The following is a 28,000-nucleotide window of genomic DNA, read 5'->3' on the forward strand; positions in this document are numbered from 1 at the left end:
TTCCACGAAAATAAAATGTTCCTTATGTTCATTGTTGTGGCGTGTCTGTATCTTATTTTGAAGGGATGTTTAGAAGAAGAAGAAGAGTTGGTTCTTATATGCCGCTTTTCTCTACCTGAAGGAGGCTCAAAGCGGCTTACAATCACCTTCCCTTTCCTCTCCCCCCAACAGAAACCCTGTGGGGTGGGTGAGGCTGAGAGAGCCCTGATATTACTGCTCATTCAGAACAGCTTTACCAGTGCTGTGGCGAGCCCAAGGTCACCCAGCTGGTTGCATCTGGGGGAGCGCAGAATTGAACTCGGCATGCCAGATTAGAAGTCCGCACTCCTAACCACTACACCAAACTGGCTCTCTTTAAACATTACCATAGCAATCAGAGAGCGTTAGGGCAGTGGTTGAGAGTAGAGGAGTAAACTACCCCCCCCCCGACCGGGCCTTAGTAAAATTGTCAAGTGTTGAGTGGTCCCCGGTGATTAAAAGGTTGGGGACCACTGAGCTTCTATGCCAGAGAGAACAGCGAATATTTATCAAGAGGAGGTGTCCACACACAAAGAACAATTCCATGACATTGTAAAAAAAAAAGAACCATCAATGGACAAATGTCCTTCAGAGTAGCTGAACCCAAGGCCATCACAGAGGGTTGGCAATAAAATTGAATAAACAAATAAAAATAAAATAAATCTCTGGCGCTTCTATGTACTGCTAGAAGCCAGACTGACAGGGGGGTGCAGCGTTTCAGCTAATAACTTATGGGCAAATTAACCAACTGCACATGCTCAGGGACCACTGGCTCCCTAGGCCGAAGTCCTGAAGTGTTTAATGAAAATATTAATTCCAAATGACATGGGATACATGAGGGTGGACAGTTTCCTTTCTCCTTTGGTCTCTTCTCTGGAAATTGGGGACCTGTGAACTAGATCTGCTTCGTTTGCCATTACGCTTGATGGCACAGTCCCTTCAATGGGACAAAACACATGTTGTGCTATGCACAAGTTACGAAAAGAGTGAGGTGAAATAAGGAAAGGTTGACCAGCTTGGGCACTTGAGTCCTATGGAATTTATTCTCCATTCCTGAGGCAGGTGTGAACCCTGTTGGTGACCATGCAGGGGGAAACGCAAGAAATTTTGCTATTCTAACAGATTTCCAGGTGACCAAGACCCAGGATCAAAAACAAAATCAGGGAAGCCCTGTTTAAAGATCACTGGATCCCTAGAACTTGGCCTAGTAATAATCCTCCAGAGACCACATCAAAGAAATGACATAATTCAAAATATGTTCAGAGAACGATAGAATCATAGAGTTGGAAGGGATCTCCTTGGTCATCTAGTCCAACCCCCTGCACTACGCAGGACACTCACAACCCTATCGCTCACCCATTGTAACTTGCCACCCCCTTGAGCCTTCACAGAATCAACCTCTCCGTCAGATTCAGCCTTTGTTTAAAAATGTCCAAAGATGGAGAACCCACCTCCCCCTGAGAAAGCATGTTCCACTGAGAAACTGCTCTGTCAGGGGCTTCTTCCAGATGTTTAGATGGAATTTCTTTTTTTATTAATTTCATCCCATTGCTTCTGGTCTGTCCCTCCGGGGCAGGAGAGAACAATTCTGCTCCATCCTCTATATGGCAGCCTTTTGAATACTTGAAGACCGTGATCAGATCCCCTCTCAGTTGTCTGGGAATGCTGCCAAAGGGAACACTTTCTATGAACTCTAAGGTACCAGGTGGACTTAACAAGACCTGGGATCTTTTGTTTTTTTTATAACGATCATGTATTTTCATGTACATCTTCATGGGATGTGTCCCCCTTGAGTGCCTTTTGATTACAGACCCCTGGGATGCTCCTGCTCGGCCAAGCGGCTCTCTTTATTTTGAAATGGGCAAGTGACTTTGGGAACGTCGATCTTTGAGAGGATTACTTAACGTGGTGGTCCCCAACCACCGGGCCGGGCCCCGAAGGCCCTGGCACCGGGCCGCAGCTCCCCCCCCCGCCCCCCCCCGCAGTAAGAAACTTCCCAGTCCGCAAGCTTGCAGCCTGGCAAGCTTCTTACTGTGGGAGGGGAGGGAGAGGGAAGTAGGGCCGCGCACGCGCAATGCGCTTGCGCAGCCAAAACATGCATGTGCTGCACTTTTGCGCATGTGCGCATGTGCGAAAGTGCTGTGCAGGCACGTTTCTGGCTGCATATGGAGCATGCGCACATGCGTGGCCCGGTCACGTATGCGCATTGTGCGTGCGTGGCATGCGCGGCCAGGCAATCGCCCTCCCTGCTGCCACCGGTCCCCAGCCTGAAAAAGTTTGGGGACCACTGACTTAACGGATCTGCACTGCAAACGCGAGCCAGTGACCTATTGATACCTGAACGTCATTTTGATTGTATTATTGAGGGGTGCCCATTTGATAGGCCCGTTCACTTTGTAGGTTGCATTTATTGATATAGTATTCTCTCACTCTGTAGAAAATTCAACTGTAGTGAAAGTATATTTAGATACAACAGAGAGATTGAGGTATGTTTAAACTGAGGGGTACAGATATTCAATGTCGGAATCCCACTATGGATTACTAATTTGTCAATATTCGGGGAGATATTGGGAATGAGCCACTGACGAAGGCTCCTGATCTCTGAAAACGAGAGTAAAGACCTGGAATCTGGTTTCCAGTTGACTTTGATTTGGTCTGCGACAGTTTAAACAAAGGAAAAAGTTTTGAAAATATAACCAGAACTTTATTGGGCTGCCATACAGTTCATTCTTCTCTTCGCTGGTAACTGAAGAAATTCTGCTATTACACCTGATATCATAGAATCATAGAATCATAGAGTTGGAAGGGGCCATATAGGCCATCTAGTCCAACCCCCTGCTCAACGCAGGATCATAGAATCATAGAGTTGGAAGGGGCCATACAGGCCATCTAGTCCAACCCCCTGCTCAACGCAGGATCATAGAATCATAGAGTTGGAAGGGGCCATACAGGCCATCTAGTCCAACCCCCTGCTCTACGCAGGATCAGCCCAAAGCATCCTAAAGCTATCTAGACGCCCAAGGTCTGTTCTCCTTTAGAAAATGCCTGTTTTGGAGGGTTGACTCCGTGGTCCTATTCCCTGAGGACGTTCCCCTTCCCAACCCAACCCAAGCCTTCCCCACCCCACTCACCCCAATATTCAACACATAATAAGAGAGACAACAGCACACAGTAAAGAAAGACACAAGACCACTGTAATAATGCTTAAATTTATGTCGTTTTATTGGGCTAGTTTTAGATTTGTTTTAGGCCCACCTTTTAAGTCATTGGCTAGTTGCCACTCAATTCGGGGCCCCTGACCAATGAGGACAATGCAGAGAAGGCGAAAAACCTGAGTCCAGGCCAACGTGGGCAGGATCTCAGTAAAAAATTCCTTCTCGGCTCCAATTTGGGCAGCCAGCTCTCCGCCTGCACTATCATCTTAAACCCTGGGCAGAGGGGAGGCTGAAAGGGTGGCCTTTTATAGGTGTGGCCTGATGGCCTGGGGGAGGGGCAGGGGTATTGTGAGGTCGGGGAGGGGGCTTGGCTGCATTGTGACTCTGATCTCCTGTGTTTGAGATCGTAGCTAATTTTTTTACATATCAAAATATGAATTGATTGATGTGTGTATTTTGTGCATCATCTTTAACCCAATGGCGACCCAAAATGGCTTTCGTTGTTCTAGATTCAATCCTCACAACAACCCTGTGAGGCTGAGAGAGTGTGAATGGCTCAAGGTCACCTAGGGCAGTGGTCCCCAACCTTTTTATCGCCGGGGACCACTCAACGCCGGGGACCACTCACCAGGGACCACTCAACGCCTTTTACTGAGGCCCGGTGGGGGGGGTAGTTTACTCCTCTACTCTCAACCACTGCCCTCGCGCTCTCTGATTGCTATGGTAATGTTTAAACATCCCTTCAAAATAAGATACAGACACGCCACAATAATGAAGTGGGTTGTAAAGGGCTGGGGGGGGGGATGAAGTAAAGGGCCAGGGGGGGGAGAAGGCGTCCTTCGGGGCCCACCTCCAATTAGTCGAAGGACCACATGTGGTCTGTGGCCCACAGGTTGGGGATTGCTAACCTAGGGTTTTGTCGGCAACCTTTAAACATTCAAAGAGGGGCGAGGCACCAAGCTGCTTAAAAGAATGAAATAGTTTTATTTAGAAGACAGGCAACCTTGTAAAGAAAGAGGAGAGATAAAGGCCTGTTTAACTGTTCTTCTGTTGTTCTGCATTCATTCTGTTCAAGAGGCAAGCAGGGAGGAAGTGTGCTCAAAGGAGCAGGAAGTCTCCAATTGTGCCAATCAGGACACGAGAGGAGAGTATTTGAAAATATCAGGAATTTCCTCTTCTAATTATGTTCAGAGGAGCAGGAAGTCTCCAAATGTGCCAATCAGGATACGAGAGTATATTAAAATATCAGGAAGTTCTTCTAATAATGCGCAGAGGAGCAGGAAGTCTCCCATTGAGCCAATCAGAACACGAGTGGAGAGTATTTGAAAATATCAGGAAGTTCTTCTAATAATGCGCAGAGGAGCAGGAAGTCTCCAACTGAGCCAATCAGGACACGAGAGGAGAGTATTTGAAAATATCAGGAAGTTCCTCTTCTAATTATGCTCAGAGGAGCAGGAAGTCTCCAAATGAGCCAATCAGGACACGAGAGGAGAGTATTTGAAAATATCAGGAAGTTCTTCTAATAATGTACAGCGGAACAGGAAGTCTCCAAATGAGCCAATAAGGCACGAGAGTATTTGAAAATATCAGGAAGTTCTTCTAATAATGCGCAGAGGAGCAGGAAGTCTCCAACTGAGCCAATCAGGACACGAGAGGAGAGTATTTGAAAATATCAGGAAGTTCCTCTTCTAATTATGCTCAGAGGAGCAGGAAGTCTCCAATGGAGCCAATCAGGATGCAGGAGGAAACTATTTGAAGATATCAGGAAGTTCCTCCTCTAATTATGCTAAATTCACATCTCCTCCGATGCCCCCTGTAGGATATTCTTCGCATGCTCTTGAGTCACATGTGCCAGATTGTTTATATTGCCACAGTTTTGAATTTGACATCCCGATTTTCCTCGTGACACCTTTCTCACTAAAGCTCTAATGCTTGTTGATGTTTCATCCGGCACTTGACAGAAAAATCTCCTCAGCTGTCAGCTGTAGATTGCTAAATACTCTTGTGTGACAGGCATCAAACAGCAGGCGAATACCCTCCTGCGCTACTTCAACCTGTCTCACACCGTGTCAGAACATGCGTCTCTCTAGCTCGGCATTAATTAGTTTGAATGACAGCGGCACTTCATCAAGCCCGCAATCGGAGACCTTTTCACTGGAGACGCCAGGGACTAAAGCAGGGTATGTCTGCATGCAAGGAAGTCGCTTTATCACCAAGTGAAGGCCCTGATCCGACACTACTACCATGCTCCCACCAGGAGCATGCAAATGAGCAGAGCACCAGCTTGCTTCAAGAATAAAATAGAAGAAGAAGAAGAAGAGTTGGCTCTTATATGCCGCTTTTCTCTACCCGAAGGAGTCTCAAAGTGGCTTACAGTCGCCTTCCCTTTCCTCTCCCCACAGCAGACACCCTGTGGGGTGGGTGAGGCTGAGAGAGCCTTGAGATTCCTGCTCGGTCAGAACAGCCTTATCAGTGCTGTGGGAAGCCCAAGGTCACCCAGCTGGCTGCATGTGAGGGAGTGCAGAATCGAACCCGGCATGCCAGATTAGAAGTCCACACTCCTAACCATTAAACCAAACCGGCTCTCCATAAAATAGTTTTATGGGGAAGAGAAACAACTCTGTATGGATTCCCCACTTCTCCACAGGCAGGCAGCTCGGTGACCTTGGGCTAGCCACAGTCCTGTTCAGCTGTTCTCACAGAGCAGTCCTGTCAAAGCTCTCTCAGCTCCGCCCACCTGCCTGTTGTGGAGAGAGGAAGAGAAGATGATTGGGTAGCGAAAAGTGGGGTATAAAATCCTACTCTTCTTATAAAAAGAGGAGAGGATTCTGGTGCCTGCAGTCATTCTGTTGTTCTGGAGCCAAGCAGGGAGGAAGTATGTGCTCTAGGAAGACCCCAAAGAGCCAATCAGGATACTGTATTTGAAACATTCCAGGAAGTTCCTATCCTAACTATTTAACGGACGTTTAACGTAAGGGGGCGTGCTCAAAGGGCTCAAAATGGCCGCCAGGGGAAGGGGGAAACCCGAATGCAAGTATTTTTCCATTGGGCAGACCCAAATTAGAACCTGCCTTGAGAAATTAAATCGCTGTAAGAGCAGGGAAAGAGAGCATGCGATTTGCATCTGCGGTTGGAAGGGCAAAATTAGGTGAAGAAAGGAACGCAAAGCTTGGCGCTTAAAAAAAATTAAAAACCGAGAGATCTCACTAGTACAGAAATGGTCCTTGTCTGACCTTTTAAAAGCACTTGGTGAGCGCTAGGACATTGTGTGTGAGGTGTTATTGTGGGTACCATGTTGGAGAACCGTGTTCGATCCCCTACCCTCAAACCGGCTCCCCTGGATGCATCCTCCATTTCTCCCAAAATATTTGGAATTTAATTCCTTGACTGGTTTTGTTCCCCCACCGTCCTCCCCGCGGCAGGAAGCCACGGAAAGGAAAGCAGGGGATGAGTGAGATATCGGCTCTCGGCTAGAGAGAAATATTTCCTTTCTTGCCTGCTGTCTGAGGTTAGAGCTCGGGAATCTGTGGCCTTACTCTGATTAGATGAACAAGATAGCAGAACAGCTGAGAGCTTGCAAGGAGCTCTGGTAGTCCCCTGAATTCCCTGGCAAAGCAGCCGAGTTCTTGCATCAAGCCATTTAATTTGTACTGCTCCAATTTATTTGGACTTCGTAACCCGCCACAAAAGAGCCTCTTGTGGCGCAGGGTGGTAAGGCAGCCAACATGCGGTCTGAAGCTCTGCCCATGAGGCTGGGAGTTCGATTCCAAGGTTAACTCAGCCTTCCATCCTTCCGAGGTCGGTCAAATGAGGACCCAGCTTGCTGGGGGGTAAACAGTAATGACTGGGGAAGGCACTGGCAAACCACCCCGTATTGAGTCTGCCATGAAAACGCTAGAGGGCATCACCCCAAGGGTCAGACATGACTCGGTGCTTGCACAGGGGATACCTTTACCTTTAACCTGAATCGGGAGTGGTGAAACCCCATCGGGCTCCGTTTTCTCAGCCTCTTGGTAACACGACAGTCTCCTCCTGTCTTTGAACCTTTTGAGCATCAAAATGTTGCACCCTTCCAGCAGAATCCCATTTTCCCCACCTCTAGGAACCGAGGTATAGGTTTGCTTATCTCCAAACCCCAGTGGATTTTGGCGTGCTTCTAGAGATGCCAGCCTCCAGCAGATCCCCTGGGATTATAGCTCACCTTCAGACTACAGAAATCAATTCCCCTGGAGAAAATGGCTGCTTGGGAGGGGGAATTCTGGGACATTGTACACTACTGTCCTCCCCCAGCTCCAACCCTAAATCTCCAGGAGTTCCCGGACCTGGAGGTGGCAACCCTAGTCACTATCCCCTGCTGGTGGCCAGGGGGACTTGGCAAACTTACTTTCTGGAAGATCGATTTAAGGAGGGGGTATTAGGAGTTGGAAAATGCAAGATCTGTAGTGTGCATGATTCAAAAGGGTATTAAGAATATCCTGCAAGGGGCATCGGAGGAAATGTGTATTTAACATAGTTAGATCATGAACGTCCTGACAATTTTTTTCAAATTATCTCCTCCTGTGCCCTGATTGACTCTCTGGAGACTTCCTGTTCCTTTGAGGACACACTTCCGCCCTGCCTGCCTCTAGAATAGACGGAGTGACTGGCAGACAACAGTTAGACCAGGATTTCTCAACCAAGTTTTCATAAAAACCTAGGGTTTCTTGATGGCTCTGGAAGGGTTTCCTGAATGGGTGGGAGTGAATTAAATTTTAATATTTTTAAAATTTGTTAAACATATTGCAAATGATACATCCATGCATAGTCATGTTGACCTGCCCTCCACTCCCCAAATGGCCAAGGATGGGCCTGAAGGGGAGGTGAGATGAGGGGCCCCAGGTGGGCATGTCTGCAGCTTTGCTTCCCATCCATCTTTTGCATGATCACCCCACTTCTGGGGTTCCTCAAAGTCTGTAGAATGTTTCAGTTGTTTCTCAATGGTAAAAAAGTTGAGAAAGGCCGAGTTAGACTGTTCATTCATTCATTCATTCATTCATTCATTCATTCATTCCATTCATTCAGAGGAATGGGAAGGCGACTGTAAGCCGCTTTGAGCCTCCTTCGGGTAGGGAAAAGCGGCATATAAGAACCAACTCTTCTTCATTCATTCGTTCATTCATTCATTCATTCATTCATTCATTCATTCAGAGGAATGGGAAGGCGACTGTAAGCCGCTTTGAGCCTCCTTTGGTTAGGGAAAAGCGGCATATAAGAACCAACTCTTCTTCATTCATTCATTCATTCATTCATTCATTCATTCATTCATTCATTCATTCATTCATATACCTCCCTCTCCGAAGGCTCAGGGCGGTTCACAAAAAACAGAAACAATACAGATATCTTACATTAACAATAATGAAGTGAAACAACAAGCAACATAACAGTAGAAAACTTTGGAGAACATAAATTAATGCATACTCATGGCCCAATGGGTTGGGCGGAACTGCAGTGGGTCCTACAGGAGGGAGGCTCAGGGAGAGAGCCCAAAGGAAGTGGTGGTTCTGGTCAACTTCAACCAAATGCCTGGCGGAGGCGCTCAGAATCTCTCTCCTTTCCTCTTTCTACCCAAAGTCTGTTTCCCTCCTTAATAAAGCTACTTTATTATTTTAATCAGCTTGGTGATGTGCTCTTCTTTGCTGATTTAAACTGTGCCAAATTTGGGAAGGGGTGGGGGGGAAAGGCGAAAGTCTTGATGTCTTTTTTTGCTAGCATTAAGCGAAAGAAGAGGAAGGAAACAAGATAATTCCCCGGATGGAGTCACCCACTGGCTGTGGTATTAATAGCAAGCTGGAAACCGGAAAAGAATTTCTGGGAAGGGGGGATTGTTTGCAGGGGCCTGGCATGCCCTCCTGAAGAGATGGCCTCTGGAATGGATGGCTTTGGAGGGGAATTTATAGGAGAGCTATTAGTTGTAAAATTCCTGACGGGTGGCCCAGGCTAACCTGATATTCTCAGATTTCAGAAGCTAAAGAGAGTCAGCCCTGGTTAGATTTGGGATGGGAGACCATGAAAGGAGGCCACATTTGCTGTGTAGAGGTAGGTAATGGCAAATTGCCTCTGAATGCCTCTTGCTTTGAAAATGCTACAGGGTCACCATTGGTTGGCTTCCACTTGATGGTCTTTTTCACCACCTCCATGCGACCGTGAAGGATAAATAGAACCTCCAGCTTCCGGGGCAGTGCACCTTTGAATCCTAAACGCTGGCAACCAACTGGGGAAAGCTGTCCTTTACCCTGCTTGTTGGGTAATCTGGAAACAGGATGCCAGACAAGCTAAATCGGGGGTCACCTCCCCAACCTGTCCTATAACAAGAGCTACTTCTGAGTAACATCCCAAGTTACTCTCCTTAGGGGAGTGCATTACTCAGTTTTGTGGTGTTCTAGAAACAGAGCATGGACTAGGAAGGGCACCAGAAATGAAGCAGCATGGAGAAAAATCTTATGGAATTAAAAAATATTAATATTAATAATAATAATAGTAATACTGATGATGATGATGATAATAAACTAGAACCTTAATGACCCTATGAGTCTTTAAGGCCCTGCATACTCTGAAGCAGCTGGTGAGCTACTTCTGGGGGACCCTAGAACCAAATCCTTTGTCCAGGTCAGGGGTGGCCAAACAGTAGCTCTCCAGATGTCTGTGGACTACAATTCCCATGAGCCCCTGTGTTCTAGGTCATTATTAGCTGCCCTCATTCATATGAATGGGTTTTCCCCTGGAGAATTTGAAGGACACGTAAGCATGCAGGTTGTCCTTTCATTTCTTTGTCCCTTCCCCTCTCACTTTCCTTCATTTCTTTTTATTCCCCCTTTGATTCTTTCACCGAGCAGCCATTTTGGCTGTGGCAGCCATTTTGTGGTATTCATTGGCGGGGGGGTGGGGATTCTCACTGTTCCCTCTGGAAAGTTCCAAAGTGGCCACAGGCTTGAGAAAGTTGGAGGATTCTGGCCTAGTTGGACTTAAGAACCAAACTGGATCTGGTCAATGTCTTCCACTCACCTCCGAACTGAGGGAGAGCTAAAAGCATCCTCAGTTACCTGACTGAACCATCTTTAAACATTAACCACTGTTTGCAATAGATAAAAGATTAAAATTCCACTCTGAACTCTTTCTCCAAAGGTTCAAAGGGAAATCTTCTCCTTTCCCATTCTGTCTGTAAAAACTATTGGCAGTCGCTTTAGGATTTCCAAAAGGTTCCTCTTTCTTACCTGGAGTACGGTTCACACCTGTGATTTGTCACAAGCAACTGGCTGATGCGCCTTTTAAAAAAATCGGGGATGATAGCTCACTCAAGGGCCATGAGCTAAATCAGCTAGTTGGAACCCCCACAGACAGGAGCAGTGTACCTCTGAGAACCAGATTATAATAACAGTTGAGGACTTGATGCTTCCATGCACAGGCTTGTAGTGAATTTCACAGAGGCATGGAGCTCACATTGTTGGAAAGAGAAATCGAGGCCTGATGGATCTTGGTCAGGGCTGGTTTTGCACTCACATTTCTTTCCACTGTAAATCTTACCGAATTCAGGTTGATTTGAACCCGTATCTACAGCCTTCCTTTTTCCCGATTTTAAACATATCACCCTTCTGCATTTGCATTGTTCCAATGGGGTCTTTTCTCCTTTGATATGGGCGGGATTGGGTGAAGCTCCAGCTGTCATTGAAGGAGCACAAGGCTGAAGAGTGCTTTATTTCCTGCCTTTCGACTCCCAACAGTACAGGCAGAGCAATCCAGGGAAGGGGCAAGTGGAGCATGAAGCTGCTTGTTTATCTTGCTTTACTTGCAGGAGCGCAGCGGAGGGAAGGGGAGGCAGCAGCCTCACAGAGAACGAGGAAGGGGAAATAAATCCAAGAGGCAAATCTCTTCTCGTAGCAGTGTGGGCTTTTGGGGCGCAGTCATTTTAAAACAGATCCTAAACTGAGGGCAAAGATAAGTCTTGCGAGGGGATGGCAACCGGGAACCAGGCAGTCTTTGAACTGACGCCTTGACCAATCAGCAACAGACTGCTTCTCTACGTCAGCATTGGAGGCGCCAGGGAGGAAGTTAATCCAGCAAAATGCAGAGAGCTACACTTAATACTGGAGCTCTTGGAGCGGTTTTCTCAAACGTAGCGACTTGATATTGCAGGGGAAAGGTAGGGTCACCGTGGATCAATCATAGATGTTGCAGAGGGAAAATTTAAAGTGTTAAATATCAAAATGGAAATTGAATACCATGTAGATAACTTTCTTTAATTCGGGGTCACCGGGGATAAAAAGCCCAGTGCAGATTCTCCCCTGATCTAGAATAGCGGTTTTGAAAAAAGAACAAAGGCAATGCCTTTAAGTCCAGCTTTTATGTGCACGGACGCTTCTTTGTTATTATTATTATTTATTTTTTATGCTGCCCTCCCAGGAAGCCGGCTCAAGGCGGTGTACGTTATCTAAAAAGACAATAATAATACAACTCATTAAAAGTTCAAAATCAACATTTAAAAACTAACCAACATTATTAAAGCAATATCGATATAAAACTTTGTAATCCGGGGTGTGGGTTGCCTTCAGTTCTTTCACAGCTAATTTTCGGTCTGAGAAGACTTAGACGTGTCCGTGTACACGGAAGCTTCTACCCCGAATTAACCTTTGTCGGTCTTCAAGGTGCTCCCAGACTCAAACTTGGTTCACGTCATGCATGTGGACAGAATAGAGCTAATGTAAACCACCGTGTAAATCAAGGCTTGAAAGTTAACCAGTCATAGACTTGTCCTTCTTAGAATCATAGAGTTGGAAGGGGCCATACAGGCCATCTACTCCAACCCCCTGCTCAACGCAGGATCAGCCCTAAGCATCCTAAAGCAGTGGTCCCCAACCTTTTTCCGGCTGGGGACCGGCGGGGCAACTGCCCCGCCCGTGCATTGCGCATGCGCGGCTGAAATCGCGCATGCGCGGCACTTTCGCGCATCGCGCATGCGCGAAAGTGCTGCGCATGCACGATTTCGGCACAGCCCTGATTCCCTCTCCCCCCTCCCGCAGTAAGAAGCTTCCCGGGCCGCAAGCTTGCAGCCCGGGGAAGTTTTTTACTGCGGGGGGGCAGGGAGAGGGAACCGCGGCCCGGCGCCCTGGCCTTCGCAGCCCGGCACCGGGCCGCGGACCGCAGGTTGGGGACCACTGTCCTAAAGTATCCAAGAAAAGTGTGTATCCAACCTTTGCTTGAAGACTGCCAGTGAGGGGGAGCTCACCACCGCCTTAGGCAGCCTATTCTTGGATTCTACGGACCAATCAAAGGACTTTGTTAAGGGCCAATCAGGGGGCTTGGTGGGCCATCTTGAGTGTATATAATTTCGTGTTTTTCCCCCCTTGTTCAGTGTTATTGGTGTTAGTTGCTGTCCCTGCAATCAAAAAAGTTGTGTTTTCAAAGAACTTTAGAGTCCGTGTCTCCCGAACCCGCAGATTTATTAGTTCTGTTGCTTCAGACCAACCTGGCTCCCCACCTGGATCTATAAACCATCACAAGTGACTCTGAGATGTTCTTCTGCTCTTTCTCCTCCCTAGTCTGTGATGATCATTACCTATACCGAGCCGACGAACCCGGAATACAAGCCGTTCCTGGAGGAGGTCAGACAAGCAGCCCAAACACAATTCAACTTCACCATGGGGGACGGGCTGGTAAGGACCCACAGAGGCCAGATGGCCCGAGAGTTGTAAATATATTGCCTGGAAACCTATCATAGAATCCTAGAGAGGGAAGGGGCCATGCAGGCCAACTAGTCCCACCCCCTGCTCAATGCAGGATCAGCCTAAAGCCATGGTTCTCAACCTTCCTAATGCCACGACCCTTTAATACAGTTCCTCATGTGGTGATGACCCCCAACCGGAAAATTATGCAAATGTTCTTTCACAGAAATTAAACCCAAACTGGCCATTGGCGTGAAGATCCATTGTTCAGGATTGTATATAAATGGGTTATAAATTGTACATAAATTGGTGGTGCCCCCCCAGCCAAGCTGCTCACCCTACCATGGCCCCTATGAAAGGGCCGTTCGACCCCCAAAGGTGTCCTGGCCCCCTAGTTGAGAACCACTGGCCTAAAGCATCCAGGACAAGTATCTGTCCAGCTGCTGCTTGAAGACTGCCAGTGAGGGGGAGCTCCCCACCTCCTTAGGCAGCCCCTTCCACTGCTGAACTAGACTCACAGAATCCCAGAGTGGGAAGGGGCCATGCAGGCCATCTAGTCCCACCCCCTGCTCAGTGCAGGATCAGCCTCAAGCATCCAGGGTAAGGATCTGTCCAGCCGCTGCTTGAAGACTGCCAGTGAGGGGGAGCTCACCACCTCCTTAGGCAGCCCATTCCACTGCTGAACTACTCGGACTGTGAAATCCCACCCCACCCCCCATATCTAGCCAGTACTGTTCTCTGCTGTCTGTTCCTCTTTTCCAACATGGATCGGAGTGACTTCTTTTTAAATTTAAATTTATTTTGTTTGTAAAATTTATTCAGTTATTCAGTCTTAGACTGGAATGCGAAGACATAAAGGATCAAAAACAAAATGCTTGTGCTACTCAAAATGCTTGTGAAACAGTTTATGGATGTATTGTTATTGTTGGTAGGTGCGAAGTCGTGTCCGACCCATCGCGACCCCATGGACAATGATCCTCCAGGCCTTCCTGTCCTCTACCATTCCCCGGAGTCCATTTAAGTTTGCACCGACTGCTTCAGGGACTCCATCCAGCCACCTCATTCTCTGTCGTCCCCTTCTTCTTTTGCCCTCGATCGCTCCCAGCATTAGGCTCTTCTCCAGGGAGTCCTTCCTTCTCATGAGGTGGCCAAAATATTTGAGTTTCATCTTCAGGATCTGGCCTTCTAAGGAGCAGTCAGGGTTGTTCTCCTCTAGGACTGACCGGTTTGTTCGCCTTGCAGTCCAAGGGACTCGCAAGAGTCTTCTCCAGCACCAGAGTTCAAAAGCCTCAATTCTTTGACTCTCGGCCTTCCTTATGGTCCAACTTTCACAGCCATACATTGCAACTGGGAATACCGTAGCCTTGACTAAACGCACTTTTGTTGGCAGGGTGATGTCTCTGCTTTTTAGGATGCTGTCTAGATTTGCCATAGCTTTCCTCCCCAGGAGCAAGCGTCTTTTAATTTCTTTGCTGCAGTCCCCACCTGCAGTATTAAAATTAAAATCTGCAGTATTAAAATGGATGTATTAAAATTAAGCAAAAAGATATCTTTATGAAAAACTGGGGGGGAAAGTTTAAAATTTACGAGATTAAAAATTCAGAATTTTAGATCTCAGTATATTTCTTCTCCTTCTGGCGAGTTTGAATCACCAACGCACAGATTTTCGCTGAAAAATGTAAATGACAATGACATATAAAACGAAAGACCATATAGGAAAAAAACTTAACACTGAAGAAAATACAGATAGTCTGAAAGTTACATCATTATTCTGATCCCTCCAAAACATCATTTCTGTTACAATTCAAACCCATTGCTCATTGTCTCAAGTCCCCAATTACATTATCATTTTAAATATATTACAATCTAAACATTTCTTTAAGTAATTTACCTACAGTGTCTCTGGGAGACTCTAGCTTCACCCCAGCTTTTCAGGCTCAATCCTGCAACAACTCTTCGTTGCCATCAGCAAGTACGTGGTGTCAAGCCAGGAGATGTGCTCTTCTTCGCTTAGCTTGGAGCATGAACACAATGTAAACAGCAGACGCTGACTCTCTGCTTCTGAGAACCTTGACCCTAACGGTTTTAAAATCCTCATCCCCCCCCCCCCTCCTTGAGTTACTCTAATATTATAGGTTAATTTTTCTCAGAAAAATTAATCGCCTTATTTTATTTCTCCATTCATCTAAGGTAATGCTTCCTGCATTTTTTCAATTTGTAGCAATTATCATTCTGGCTGCTACAATAAAGTTCACCAATGTTTTCTGCTTACACTGAACAATACCGTTCAAGAATAAATTAAGGAGAACTAATTGAACTGAGGCATCTAATTTCTCTCTTATAATTTTTCTAATTTCTATGTAAATTTCCACCCTAAAACTCCATTATGAGTGAACTTTCCCACTATATATGAATAAAGTGATGGTTTTAACCCAAGTGGACAGGAATGGTATGGGGGGGATAGAGTCATAGAATCATGGAAGGGGTCTCCTGGGTCATCTAGTCCAACCCCCTGCACTATGCAGGACACTCACAACCCTCTCACTCATCCACTGTCACCTGCCACCCCCTTGAGCCTTCACAGAATCAGCCTCTCTGTCAGATGGCTCTCCAGCCTCTGTTTAGAAATCTCCAAAGATGGAGAACCCACCAGCTCCCGAGGAAGCCTGCTCCACTGAGGAACCGCTCTAACAGTCAGGAACTTCTTCCGGAAGTTTAGATGGAATTTAGAATCATAGAATCCTAGATTTGGAAGGGACCTCCTGGATCATCTAGTCCAACCCCCTGCACAGTGCAGGAAACTCACAACGGCTTGCCCACCCACAGTGACCTCACAACTATGCTCAGACGATCCACCCCCTGCCCCCCCGCCCCCCCCCCCGCCCCGAAGTTGATCAGCAAGTTCTTGCAGCTCAGTTCTTGTTCAACCTGGCTGTCTTGCGGGGTAGGCAACTTAGCTGGCTGGTTTTGAGTGAGAGTAATTAGTGCTGGAGTTACTAAAACATGTCTCCCGCCAGGTCTCCTGCTTTGTCAGGTCTCCTGCTTTGGAATTTTGTGACCACATTGATTCACTCCGACAGTTCGATTTTCCCATATCGCTTCTCCACCCCTGGTTTGAAATTACGCTTGTCAGTTTCCTCTGACCGTATGAATAAAATTCAACAAAAAAATGACGCCATTAAAAATGACGGTCTCATTTCGCATCTGTATATTTCGATCCTGCTTGACGGGCCCAGTCAATAAATGCATCGGGAACTGGCAAATTGTGTCAAAAAGTCATTCATTTGTGAAAAATGAAAGAGGTAGAAATGGAGGAAATAACCAATAGAAGAAGAATTGTTTTTATACCCTACTTTTCAATATCTGAAGGAGTCTCAAAGCGGCTTACAATCGTCTTCCCTTCCTCTCCCTACAATAGACACCCTGTAAGGCAGGTGAGGCTGAGAGAGCTCTGAAAGAACTGCTCTGTGGGAATAGTTCTAACAGGACTGTGACTAGCCCAAGGTCACCCAGCTGGCTGCATGTGGCGGATCGGGGAATCAAGCCCAGCTCACCGGATCAGTAGCCATCGACACCAAGTCCTTCCTCACAAAGTTGTGAAGCTTACGAAGGACATAGCTGTATCCAGCATGGCTTCTGCCTTGCTTATCCCTCAATGCCACGGTGGTGTCTGACTGGCCTTTGTCCCGCCTTCCAGAAGAACTTCATCGCTGCAGCCTTCCACGACGGAGTGATGCTCTACGCCCAAGCCGTGAACGAGACGCTGGAGATGGGCGGGTCCATCCGCAACGCCACCGCCATCACCCGCCAGATGCGGAATCGCACCTACTACGGTCAGCGGCGTCTCGTTCCGTGTGCCTGTTCAGCAAGGGTGCCAACTTTGGGTTGGGAAATTCCTGGAGATTTTGAGGGCAGGATTTGGAGGGGGTGAAGGGGCTCCGGAGGAGTACGGTTGAGGTCCCAGAGAAAGGTTAGACTTTTAGCTCCCCTAAATACACCCAATGAATCCTCATCTGAGGAAAAAGACTCCTACATATTTCTTATGCTTCACTGAGAAGATTGTGGCATCGGGCAAACAGTTCTTTGCATTTTCAGTGTTTTCAGAGAATGGCATTTTAACAAAATTTTAAGGTTCATATAAAACATATAAAATGCACTATTTAAGTGAGTGAATGGTGTGTTTTATATGTTGCAACCCATCCTGGGCCTTTGGGAGAGGGCAGGCTAGAAATCTAAACAAACAAACAAATCATAGAATCATAAAATGTTGGAAGGGACCTCCTGGGTCATCTAGTCCAACCCCCTGCACTATGCAGGACACTCACAACTTTATCGCTCCTCCACTGTAACCTGCCACCCCCTTGAGCCTTCAAAGAATCAGCCTCTCCGTCAGATGGCTCTCTAGCCTGTGTTTAACAATCTCCAAAGATGGAGAACCCACCACCTCCCGAGGAAGCCTGTTCCACTGAGAAACCGCTCTGTCAGGATAAATAAGATATGATGCTTGCCACCTAGGGTTAAACTGGCACAAATGGGATACATAGTAATTCAATATCACAGGGGGGAAAACCCATGTAGGCTAAGCCATAAGATACATAAATTCTTGTTGAGTTCAAATAAGGGTGACTTCAAAGTAGAAGAAAAAAGAGTTGGGTTTCACACCTCACTTTTCATTGCCGGAAGAAGTCTCAAAGCGGCCTACAGTCGCCTTCTTTTCCTCTCCCCACAACAGACACCCTGTAAGAGAGATGAGACTGAGAGAGCTCAGATAGAGCTGCTCTGCGAGAACAGCTCTAAAAGGACTGTGACTAGCCCAAGGGTCACCCAGCTAGCTGCATGTGGAGGAGGAGCGAGGAATCAGAACCAGTTCTCCAGAGTAGAGTCCACCGCTCTTAATCTATGTCTCTCAAAAGTAGTGGCTTTCTATGGAGGTATTCTTTAATTTCTGTGTATTTCACTGCAGCATGAACACGCAAACAGCTTCCAGCCTCCCAGGGTTGCCAACCTCCAGGTGGGAACCTCAGTATCTCACACTATTATATTTCATCTCCAGATGACGGAGATAAGGGCTGCTCTTGCCTTTTCCCCCAGCTCCACCCCCAAAAATGTCCAGGTATTTCTCCACCCAGAGCTGGCATCCCCCTAGCTTCCCGAGCCTCCATTTTCCTGGGTGGAACCAATTTCAGGTGATCTCCTGCCCCTGCCTGGAGGTTGGCAACTCTACTGTCAAGGCACCCTTCATTTCCCCTTGCAGGGGAGGAAGAGAAGCATGACAGAAACAATCTCCCACATTCCAGTCTCCTCTCCGTGAATTCCTGCTGTCAGACTAGATTGCGTAGCAAAGAGAAAGTTTCCAGTTTCCGTTTCTCATCTTGGAGTTTGGGGATTTGGAGAGGGAAGACGCAGAGCGAGTCACGGGTTCTGGATTGGGAACATTCTGTTACGATCTCCCCCTCTCCCTTCCGCCACGCAGGGGTCACGGGGTTCCTGAAAATTGACAAGAACGGTGATCGGGAGACGGACTACTCGCTTTGGGACATGGACCCGGCCTCGGGAGAGTTTGAGGTTGGTGAAAGGGCCGAGAGCATCCTTGGAATCCACCCTGCAGGATCAGGCCAAAGGTCTGTTTGTTCCAGCATCCTGCTTCCAACAGAAGGCGGCCAGATGCTCCTGGGGAGCTCACGAGCAGCGTGTGGCTTGATTTGTCTCTGTTTGTGAAGCCAACTTTCGCCAAATTGGACCTGTGGCGGGTCAGAATGCCACTCGGAGTCGCCATGGAACAGAAGGAATTGGGGTAGCTGCAATGCTGTCCTAAGCTAGGCCCATTCTGCACACACAGGATAATGCACTTTCAATGTGCTTTGGCAGCTGGTTTTTCCTGTGCGGATCAGGAAAATCTACTTCTAAACTGCATTGAAAGTGCATTATCTATTGTGTGCAGAATAGGCCCTGGATGGCCCAGGCTAGCCTGGTCTTGTCCGGTCTTGGAAGTTAAGCGGGGCTACACAGAGGCAGGCAAGGGCAAACCACCCCTGCACAAAACATCTCCAGAATCTAGCCTGGTCTGGAGGAAATTCACCAACCATCCCACAGTAGCGATCAGCAATTCCCTGGGTATGCAAGGAAGGGCCACATGAGATTCATCAAATCAGCCTCTCCATCAGATGGCTCTCCAGCCTCTCCTTAAGAACTTCCAAAGACGGAGAACCCACCACCCCCTGAGGAAGCCTGTTCCACTGAGGAACCACTCTGTCAGGAAATTCTTCCGGATGTTTAGACGGAATTTCTTTGAATTCCGGTCCGACCTCTGGGGCAGGGGTAGTCAAACTGCGGCCCTCCAGATGTCCATGGACTACAGTTCCCAAGGTCACCCAGCATTTGCTGGCAGGGGCTCATGGGAATTGTAGTCCATGGACATCTGGAGGACCACAGGTTGACTACCCCTGCTCTACATGGCAGCCTTTTAAATACTTGAAGATGGCTATCAGATCCCCTCTCAGTCGTCTCCTCTCCAGGCTAAACAAACGAAGCTCTCTCAACTGTTCCTCATACAACTTGGTCTCCAAACTCCTCATAATCTTCGTAGCCCTCCTCTGGACTACTCACGTTCAGAAGGGGAGCTTGGGGAGCGCTGGAATTGGTCAGTTCCCTACCTTGTGGCCAAGTCCATTAATGCAGGAGGGGAAAAGCCATGGACCCCCTCCAGATTTCCTGTGGACCAGCCCCCGGTGGGCAATCCCTGATTTATTTAAATGCCACCTACATATGTGTCTTTCCTTGCACCTTGTACCACTGCATTCCAAGGACTTCCATTGAGATTACAGCCCCGTAACATCTTGGAAGAAGAAGGTTGGTTCTTATATGCCACTTTTCTCTACCAGGAGTTTCAAAGTGGCTTACATTCACCTTCCCTTTCCTCTCCCCACATCCTGTGAGGGAGGTGAGGCTGAGAGAGCCCTGATATTACTGGAGAAGAAGTGTTGGTTCTTAGATGCCGCTTTTCTCTAGTCGAAGGAGTCTCAAAGCGGCTTCCAATTGCCTCCCCTTTCCTCTCCCCACAACAGACACCATGTGAGGGAGATGAGGCTAAGAGCCCTGATATTACTGCTCGGTCAGAACAGCTTTATCAAGGCTGTGACTAGCCCAAGGTCACCCAGCTTGTTGCATGAGGAGGAGCAGGGAATCAAACCCGGCTTGCCAGATTAGAAGTTGGCTCTCCTAACCGCCTTTTGACCATTTATGCACTGGGAATTTCACTGCCCCAGCTCCCACGCAAGAGCACAAATAGGGGTGGGTGAGGTACACTGGGCCAAATGCTCCCCCATGTGGGTACAGGAAGAGGTGGGGCAACCTGCCACGACTAAAACTCCAGCCTGCAGCCCGGCATGAAACCCTCAGTGTGTAAACGGACTTTGAGACTTATCCTGAGAGGCTGAGAAAAGAGGGTATCCCTCCCAAGGTCACCCACTGAGCTTCATAGCTGGGTGGGAATTTGGACTCAGTTCTCCTCTGTCCTAGTTTGACTAGGCGTGTGTGTTCGGGTGGGTAAAACTGGAAAAAAAAAAACCTAATAAATTTATCTGAACTGCGAATGCCTACTTCGATTCAGGCCCCGAATAGCAAAAAGCCGAACTGATTTGTTTTTTGATTCGGGTTTCCAAATCTCTGCCTGAAAAACAGCCGATCTGGAGAGAAAAGCCTCAACTTGATCAGCTGCTTGGCGGCTCTGGAGGCATTTAAATAGAGTCAGGTGGCTTTATATGCCTCAGAGCCCAGAAATTCAGCTTCCCCGAACCAAGTCCGAATCCCCGTACCGTAATTTCTATTCGGGTGATTTGGGAAATGCCGAATCGGATTCGGGTTGATTATGCCTGACCCTGAAATTAATCAATTTTTATTTGTACATTCCCAAGTCTGACACTCTAATGACTTCACCCCACAGATTGTTATTAATTACAACGGAACTACCAAGAAATTAGAGATGGTGCCCGGAAGGGAAATCCACTGGCCAGGAAACACCATTCCCAAAGATGTGCCATTCTGTGGTTTTGAGAACAGCAATCCAGCTTGTCAAAAAGGTATTAAGAGGAGGGTATGGGCCAGTAAGTTATCTCATTTATATTTGCTTGTGAAAACCTTTGTACCCCGCCTTTCCCTGTGGTTCAAGACCCTTGTTAGCTTCGAATTCCGATTCCTCTATCTCAGTGGTTCTCAACGTTCCTAATGCCGCAACCCTTGAATACAGTTCCTCATGTTGTGGTGACCCCCAACCCTAAATTATGCAAGTATTCTTTCACAGAAATTAAACTGAAACCGACCAATGGCGTGGAGATCCATTGTTCGAGATTGTATATAAATTGGGTTTTTCCCCCGGGGTTTCTCAGTTCAGTTCTGCCTCTTGTCCCACCATGCCGATCTCGCTCTTTTCCGCTGCTCCAGACAGACGAACGCTCCATCTCGATCTACCCCGCAAGGCAGTTATGTAGATGGCGCCACCCTGGCCAAGCTGCTTGCCCTGCTGCAACCCTTGTGAAAGGGTCGTCCAATCCCCCAAGGACTCCTGACCCCCAGGTTCAGAACCATTGCTCTAACACCATGTTGATGTGGTGGAGGCTTGTAACAACTCCCACCTCCACCTTTATTAATTTGAGGAAGGGAGGGGAAACAGTGAAGGATGGCATGGATGTTGACATTCTAGTAATTTCCCCCCCCCCCCACTCTCTGGTCTTTACCATAGAGATTAGGGAAAGAGTCCACCAACCTTTTTGACCCTGTGGGCACATTTGGAATTCTGACACACAGTCACAAAATGGCTGCCACAAAATGCCCATTGAAGGAGATGGAGCCAGCACTGATTGGCTGCCAAAGTTTGCCTTTCGTTACACGGTAAAGATTTTTGTTCTGTAGTGGCAGCTGCTGCCAAAGCAACATCTTATCTGGTGGCCAATCAGAATCTTTGCTGGGCAAGAGCCCCACCAGGCACTGCCCCCTTTCTACCACAAATGATGTAGTCAAATTTCCTGCGTTTGGGGGAATCGCAGGGAGCCTCACCCAAGGAAAACCTCCTTCTCCCCTGCTTGGCAGATACCAGAAAAGGTGTTCGTGGGTGCCATCGTGCCTGTGGGAATCCCTAGATTTGGGGAAATGCCTAAAATATTTCTGTGCTATCTTTCCAGCCAGTTCAGGGTCCCAGAAATGGTGAATGCTGAAACATTTCAAACAGTCAACCATTAATTTAGCATTAAGGTCTGCACCAAGTGCAGGGGGTTGGACGAGATGAACCATGAGGTCCCTTCCAACTCTATTATTCTATGATTCTATGATTCTAAGTCACCGGAGTTCTCCCCAAAGGACTATCGGCAACCACAGCTGGAAAGCTGGTGGACTGGAGCTACCCACAGTCAATGAAAACCCAGAAGCGACACCGACATGTCGGAGACACGGGAGGAAGAGCGATGCTCTAGATTATGGGCAAAACTCTATGGTAAAATTGACTTCCGTCCATAGAGTTTTGCCCAAAAGTCAGAACGTCACCTCCCCTGACAATCCCGATGTCATTTCCAGGTGACGTCAGAATGTCTCAACATTCTTCTGGGTTTGGGTGAGTTGGGGAAGAGTTCAGGGTGCGTGTGTGTAAAGACGCCTCCAAAATACAGGACCCCCGCTTCAGCGGGTAGCCGTAGCAACCGTACTAATGACACCCTAACGGCCTATTCTTGTTTTTCCTGGCCTAGCCTCTTTCTCGCTGCTGGAGATCCTGTCTCTCGTCATGAGCCTGTTTCTCTCTATGGTGACGATTGCAGCCTTCTTTGTGTACAGGTGAGTGGGAGCAGACCAAAGGTCCAGCTAAGACCGTATTCGGCCACTTAATAACACACTTTCCATCCACTTAGCCACTGGAGTTGACTGTGTGAAATGGCAAAGTCCACTTGCGAGGTGCCGTGCTCCTCAGCTGAGTGACCTCGGGCTAGTCCCAGTCGTATTAGGGCTGTTCTCGCAGAGCAGTTCTCTCAGAGCTCTCAGACCTACATCACAGGGTGCCTGTTGTGGGGAGAGGAAGGGAAGGCGATCATAAGCCGCTTTGAGACTCCTTTAGGTAGAGAAAAGCAGCATATAAGAACCAACACTTCTTCTTCTTACAAACAGTCACGGAAGTAGATTGAAATAGCATTTTTTAGCATGGTTTATTGTTTAGTGCCCAAAGAGAGCTAAGAGTTCTGGTAGATAGTATTCCGGCTACCAGCGACTGTAATGAAACAGGCTACATCTGCACTAGAGATTATTGAGGAAAGGATGAGAATCAAAACAGCCAGTATAATCATGGTTTATATTATAATATTATAATCATGGTAGAGGGGAACCCTGAACAGAGCTCATGGCTCAGTGGCAGAGTGTCTGCCTGTCATGATGAAGATCCCAGGTTCCATGTGGAAGCGGGTAGCCTGCCTCTGACCATGGAGGTTCTACCAAAGCAGTCACGGCTGATGGAACTGTCCTCCGCCATGTATTTTTCCCTGCCTCCTCTTAAAAGCCTTCTGGCTATTCAAACTCTGGCGGTGACCAGCCCTGCAAACACAAAAAATGTCTCTTTTTTCTACATTTGCTGCTGATCGACTCAAAGGTTTAGGGGGAACACGAGTTTATGGGAGATGATCAGAGAAAAGAAGGCTCAGGACCGTTGCCATTGCTGTGGAGGGCGGGGGATGCAGGGAGGAAGGCAGATTGTGTGGCCATGGTGGGCCCCTTCCAACACACCCTTGTGCCCCCCCAGGAAAATGAGGCTGGAGAAGGAGCTGGCCTCGGAACTCTGGCGCATTCACTGGGAGGACGTGCAGTCCAGCAATCTGGAGAAGAATTTGCGCAGCGTGGGCAGCAAGCTCACCCTTTCGTTGGTGAGTCCCCTGCCTGCCTTCCCAGGCATCTCCCATGGGCACCTGTCTGTCTGTCTGTCTGTCTGTCTTTCAGTCTTCCTCCGTCTCACATGAGCTCTCTCTCTCTCTCTCTCTCTCTCTCTCTCTCTCTCTCTCTCTCTGTCTTCCTGAGCCTTACATGCACCCATCTGTCTGTCTGTCTTTCAACCTTCCTCAGCCTCACATGAGCCCTATTTATCGGTCTGTCTTCCTCAGCCTCACATGAGCCCTATTTATCTGTCTGTCTTCCTCAGCCTCACATGAGCCCTATTTATCGTTCTGTCTTCCTCAGCCTCACATGAGCCCTATTTATCTGTCTGTCTTCCTCAGCCTCACATGAGCCCTATTTATTGGTCTGTCTTCCTCAGCCTCACATGAGCCCTATTTATCTGTCTGTCTTCCTCAGCCTCACATGAGCCCTATTTATCTGTCTGTCTTCCTCAGTCTCACATGGGCCCTATTTATCGGTCTGTCTTCCTCAGCCTCACATGAGCCCTATTTATCTGTCTGTCTTCCTCAGCCTCACATGAGCCCTATTTATCTGTCTGTCTTCCTCAGCCTCACATGAGCCCTATTTATCTGTCTGTCTTCCTCAGCCTCACATGAACTGTATTTATCTGTCTGTCTTCCTCAGCCTCACATGAGGCCTATTTATCTGTCTGTCTTCCTCAGCCTCACATGGGCCCTATTTATCGTTCTGTCTTCCTCAGCCTCACATGAGCCCTATTTATCTGTCTGTCTTCCTCAGCCTCACATGAGCCCTATTTATTGGTCTGTCTTCCTCAGCCTCACATGAGCCCTATTTATCGGTCTGTCTTCCTCAGCCTCACATGAGCCCTATTTATCTGTCTGTCTTCCTCAGTCTCACATGGGCCCTATTTATCGGTCTGTCTTCCTCAGCCTCACATGAGCCCTATTTATCTGTCTGTCTTCCTCAGCCTCACATGAGCCCTATTTATCTGTCTGTCTTCCTCAGCCTCACATGAACTGTATTTATCTGTCTGTCTTCCTCAGCCTCACATGAGGCCTATTTATCTGTCTGTCTTCCTCAGCCTCACATGGGCCCTATCTGTCTGTCTTCCTCAGCCTCACATGAACCGTATTTATCTGTCTGTCTTCCTCAGCCTCACATGAGGCCTATTTATCTGTCTGTCTTCCTCAGCCTCACATGAGCCCTATTTATCTGTCGGTCTTCCTCAGCCTCACATGAGCCCTATCTGTCTGTCTTCCTCAGCCTCACATGAGGCCTATTTATCTGTCTGTCTTCCTCAGCCTCACATGAGCCCTATTTATCTGTCTGTCTTCCTCAGCCTCACATGAGCCCTATTTATCTGTCTGTCTTCCTCAGCCTCACATGAGCCCTATTTATCTGTCTGTCTTCCTCAGCCTCACATGAACTGTATTTATCTGTCTGTCTTCCTCAGCCTCACATGAGGCCTATTTATCTGTCTTCCTCAGCCTCACATGGGCCCTATTTATCGTTCTGTCTTCCTCAGCCTCACATGAGCCCTATTTATCTGTCTGTCTTCCTCAGCCTCACATGAGCCCTATTTATTGGTCTGTCTTCCTCAGCCTCACATGAGCCCTATTTATCGGTCTGTCTTCCTCAGCCTCACATGAGCCCTATTTATCTGTCTGTCTTCCTCAGTCTCACATGGGCCCTATTTATCGGTCTGTCTTCCTCAGCCTCACATGAGCCCTATTTATCTGTCTGTCTTCCTCAGCCTCACATGAGCCCTATTTATCTGTCTGTCTTCCTCAGCCTCACATGAACTGTATTTATCTGTCTGTCTTCCTCAGCCTCACATGAGGCCTATTTATCTGTCTGTCTTCCTCAGCCTCACATGGGCCCTATCTGTCTGTCTTCCTCAGCCTCACATGAACCGTATTTATCTGTCTGTCTTCCTCAGCCTCACATGAGGCCTATTTATCTGTCTGTCTTCCTCAGCCTCACATGAGCCCTATTTATCTGTCGGTCTTCCTCAGCCTCACATGAGCCCTATCTGTCGGTCTTCCTCAGCCTCACATGAGCCCTGTCTGTCTGTCTGCCTTCCAACCGCTCTCTTCTTTCCATTCCCATTTCATCCTCACAACAGCCCTGCAATCTGGATTAGGCAGAAATGGAGTTACTGGCCCAGGGCCACTTCCTGAGTTCTGTTACTGAGTGGCAATTTGAACTTGGCATCTTCCCCGTCAGAGATGGATGCTTGAACGGCTAACATCCCCTGGCTTTAGGCAGCTCTGCCTAGTGAGACCTTTCCTACAGGACTGTGGTTCTTCTTTTCCAAATAAATAAAGTAATGTGCATTGAGGTCATGTGAAACCACATGTGGACTCCCCAAAGCTCATTCCCCCAGAAGTCTTGAGCTGAGGTGCTGCTGGGCTTGCATCTTCCTCTTCTCCTGCAGACCACCAGAAACTATGCTGTAGTTTCATTCATTCGTTCATTCGTTCATTCCTTCATTCCTTCATTCCTTCATTCATTTATATTTTAACTTCTATCCCACCCCTCCCAACAGCATCAGCCCGAGGCAGCTTACATAAAATAATAAAATACAATAATTGCCATAAAAAAACCCTGAATTATCCCCCAGTAAAATACTAAAACAATCAAAAATGTCCATAAGATGGCGACGCTCCATTCGTCCCCTACACCAGTCAGTGGATCGGTGTATGAAGTTACGCAAATCAAGCATGCCAACTCCAAACTGTGGGGGGCTCGGGTGGTGCAGAGGCGTAGTTCATATAAAAGAAGCCCCCTTATGGCTCTCCTTCTGTCCTTGCAGAGAGGTTCAAACTACGGCTCCCTGCTTACCACCGAGGGGCAATTCCAGGTCTATGCCAAGACAGCTTACTACAAGGTAAGTCCGTCAGGAGAGACTACAAGGAGCTGTGCCAGATCAGAACAAAACTTTCTCTAGGGCAGAGTCTGCACTTACTTTGTTTATTCCATTGTCAATCCTGTTGAATTCAGATCACTTTGAACTCGGATCTTCCTCCCCCCCCCCCATTGAAACAGGAAAGTGTTCTGCACGTGGTTAGGGTAGTTCAGAAGGGGGGGGGAGCCAAGCCTCTTTCTTTTCTTGAAGGGTGGGGAGAGGAGCCAAGCAGGGATCCTCTTGGAGGAGTGTGGGTGGGAGAAGATTGAAAAAGGCAGAGAAGGGAGAAAAAATCCTGGACCGACAGAAGTTTAGAAAAATTAGGGGCTTCTCCTTTAAGGCAAGCTTGTCACATGACCAGGTGTGGCCAATCCGGATTTGAAAAATATTGAGCATTAAAAGCATTCTAAGATATTGCACAATAAAGGTAGGGTGACTCCGGATCAATCCTTCTTGCTGCAGAAGGAAAATTTAAATCGCCCAAAATCCAAATGGAAATCACATTCTGTGTAGAGGGCAGGGACTGAACCGACTTGGGATTGGAATAAAAGCTCTGTGCAGTTTACATCTAGGTCAGCATCCTGTTTCCAATAGAGGGTAGCTAGATGCCTTGGTGAAGCCCAAAATCAGAGACATTCTTCAGAGGTCCCATTCAGTTATTGTGGCCAGTAGACGAATGACTGATCTTTTCCCCATAAATATGTCCAAGCCCCTTTTTAAAACCGGGGTAAGCAAGCAGATGTCCCCTCATACTGGTGGCTGTGTGTTCCACAAGCTGTCAGCTCAGCATCTCGAGTTTCACAAAATGACCCTGAGTTCTAATTAAGCGTGTTTGTCGGGCAGAGTTTAAATGCGCAAGGAGGAGCCGAGCTCCAGACTGCTGGAAAGAATAACACAGTTTTACAGATTCAAGTGGGTAACACAACAAAATTTGAGCCCAATAGCACCTTGAAGGCCAACTTGGTTGATCTTAAAGGTGCCGTTGGACTCAAATTTTATAGTTTTATATTAAGAAGAGAAACAAATTTGGTGTAGAAAGAGAAGAGAGGAACCTAACCGCTTTGAAAGACTCCTTTGTGTAGTAAAAAAACTCCAGCTCTTCTTCTTCTTCTTTGCAGGGGAACCTCGTGGCCGTGAAACACGTCAACCGGAAGCGGATTGAGCTCACGCGCAAGATGCGCTTTGAACTGAAACACGTAAGCACCCCACGCACCCTGTGGGTGCCTCGGTTGGGGCGGGGTGAAACTTGGCGGGCAAGGCAGAGGTGGCATTGGGAGCTGGCTTGGTTTGGCACGGTACCTTGGGAAACCCGACCAAACCTGACTTGATTCTTCCTTGACCAA

The 28,000-nt window shown here is 47.7% G+C and overlaps 1 protein-coding gene across 1 annotated transcript in view; it reads left to right on the top strand.

Moving 5' to 3' along the window:
* NPR1 (natriuretic peptide receptor 1) overlaps positions 1–28,000 on the top strand; it is a 78,819-nt gene that overhangs the window by 23,899 nt on the left and 26,920 nt on the right. Inside the window, exons 3-10 of the mRNA XM_077321174.1 lie at positions 12,746–12,859; positions 16,566–16,701; positions 18,342–18,433; positions 20,811–20,946; positions 22,603–22,687; positions 23,640–23,760; positions 26,565–26,639; positions 27,776–27,853. Of these exons, the coding sequence (XP_077177289.1) occupies positions 12,746–12,859; positions 16,566–16,701; positions 18,342–18,433; positions 20,811–20,946; positions 22,603–22,687; positions 23,640–23,760; positions 26,565–26,639; positions 27,776–27,853 (837 nt within the window). The remainder of the gene's footprint in view (positions 1–12,745; positions 12,860–16,565; positions 16,702–18,341; positions 18,434–20,810; positions 20,947–22,602; positions 22,688–23,639; positions 23,761–26,564; positions 26,640–27,775; positions 27,854–28,000) is intronic.

The sequence above is a fragment of the Paroedura picta genome, chromosome 1 (genome assembly GCF_049243985.1).
Source record: "Paroedura picta isolate Pp20150507F chromosome 1, Ppicta_v3.0, whole genome shotgun sequence".
NCBI classification, from domain to species: domain Eukaryota; kingdom Metazoa; phylum Chordata; class Lepidosauria; order Squamata; family Gekkonidae; genus Paroedura; species Paroedura picta.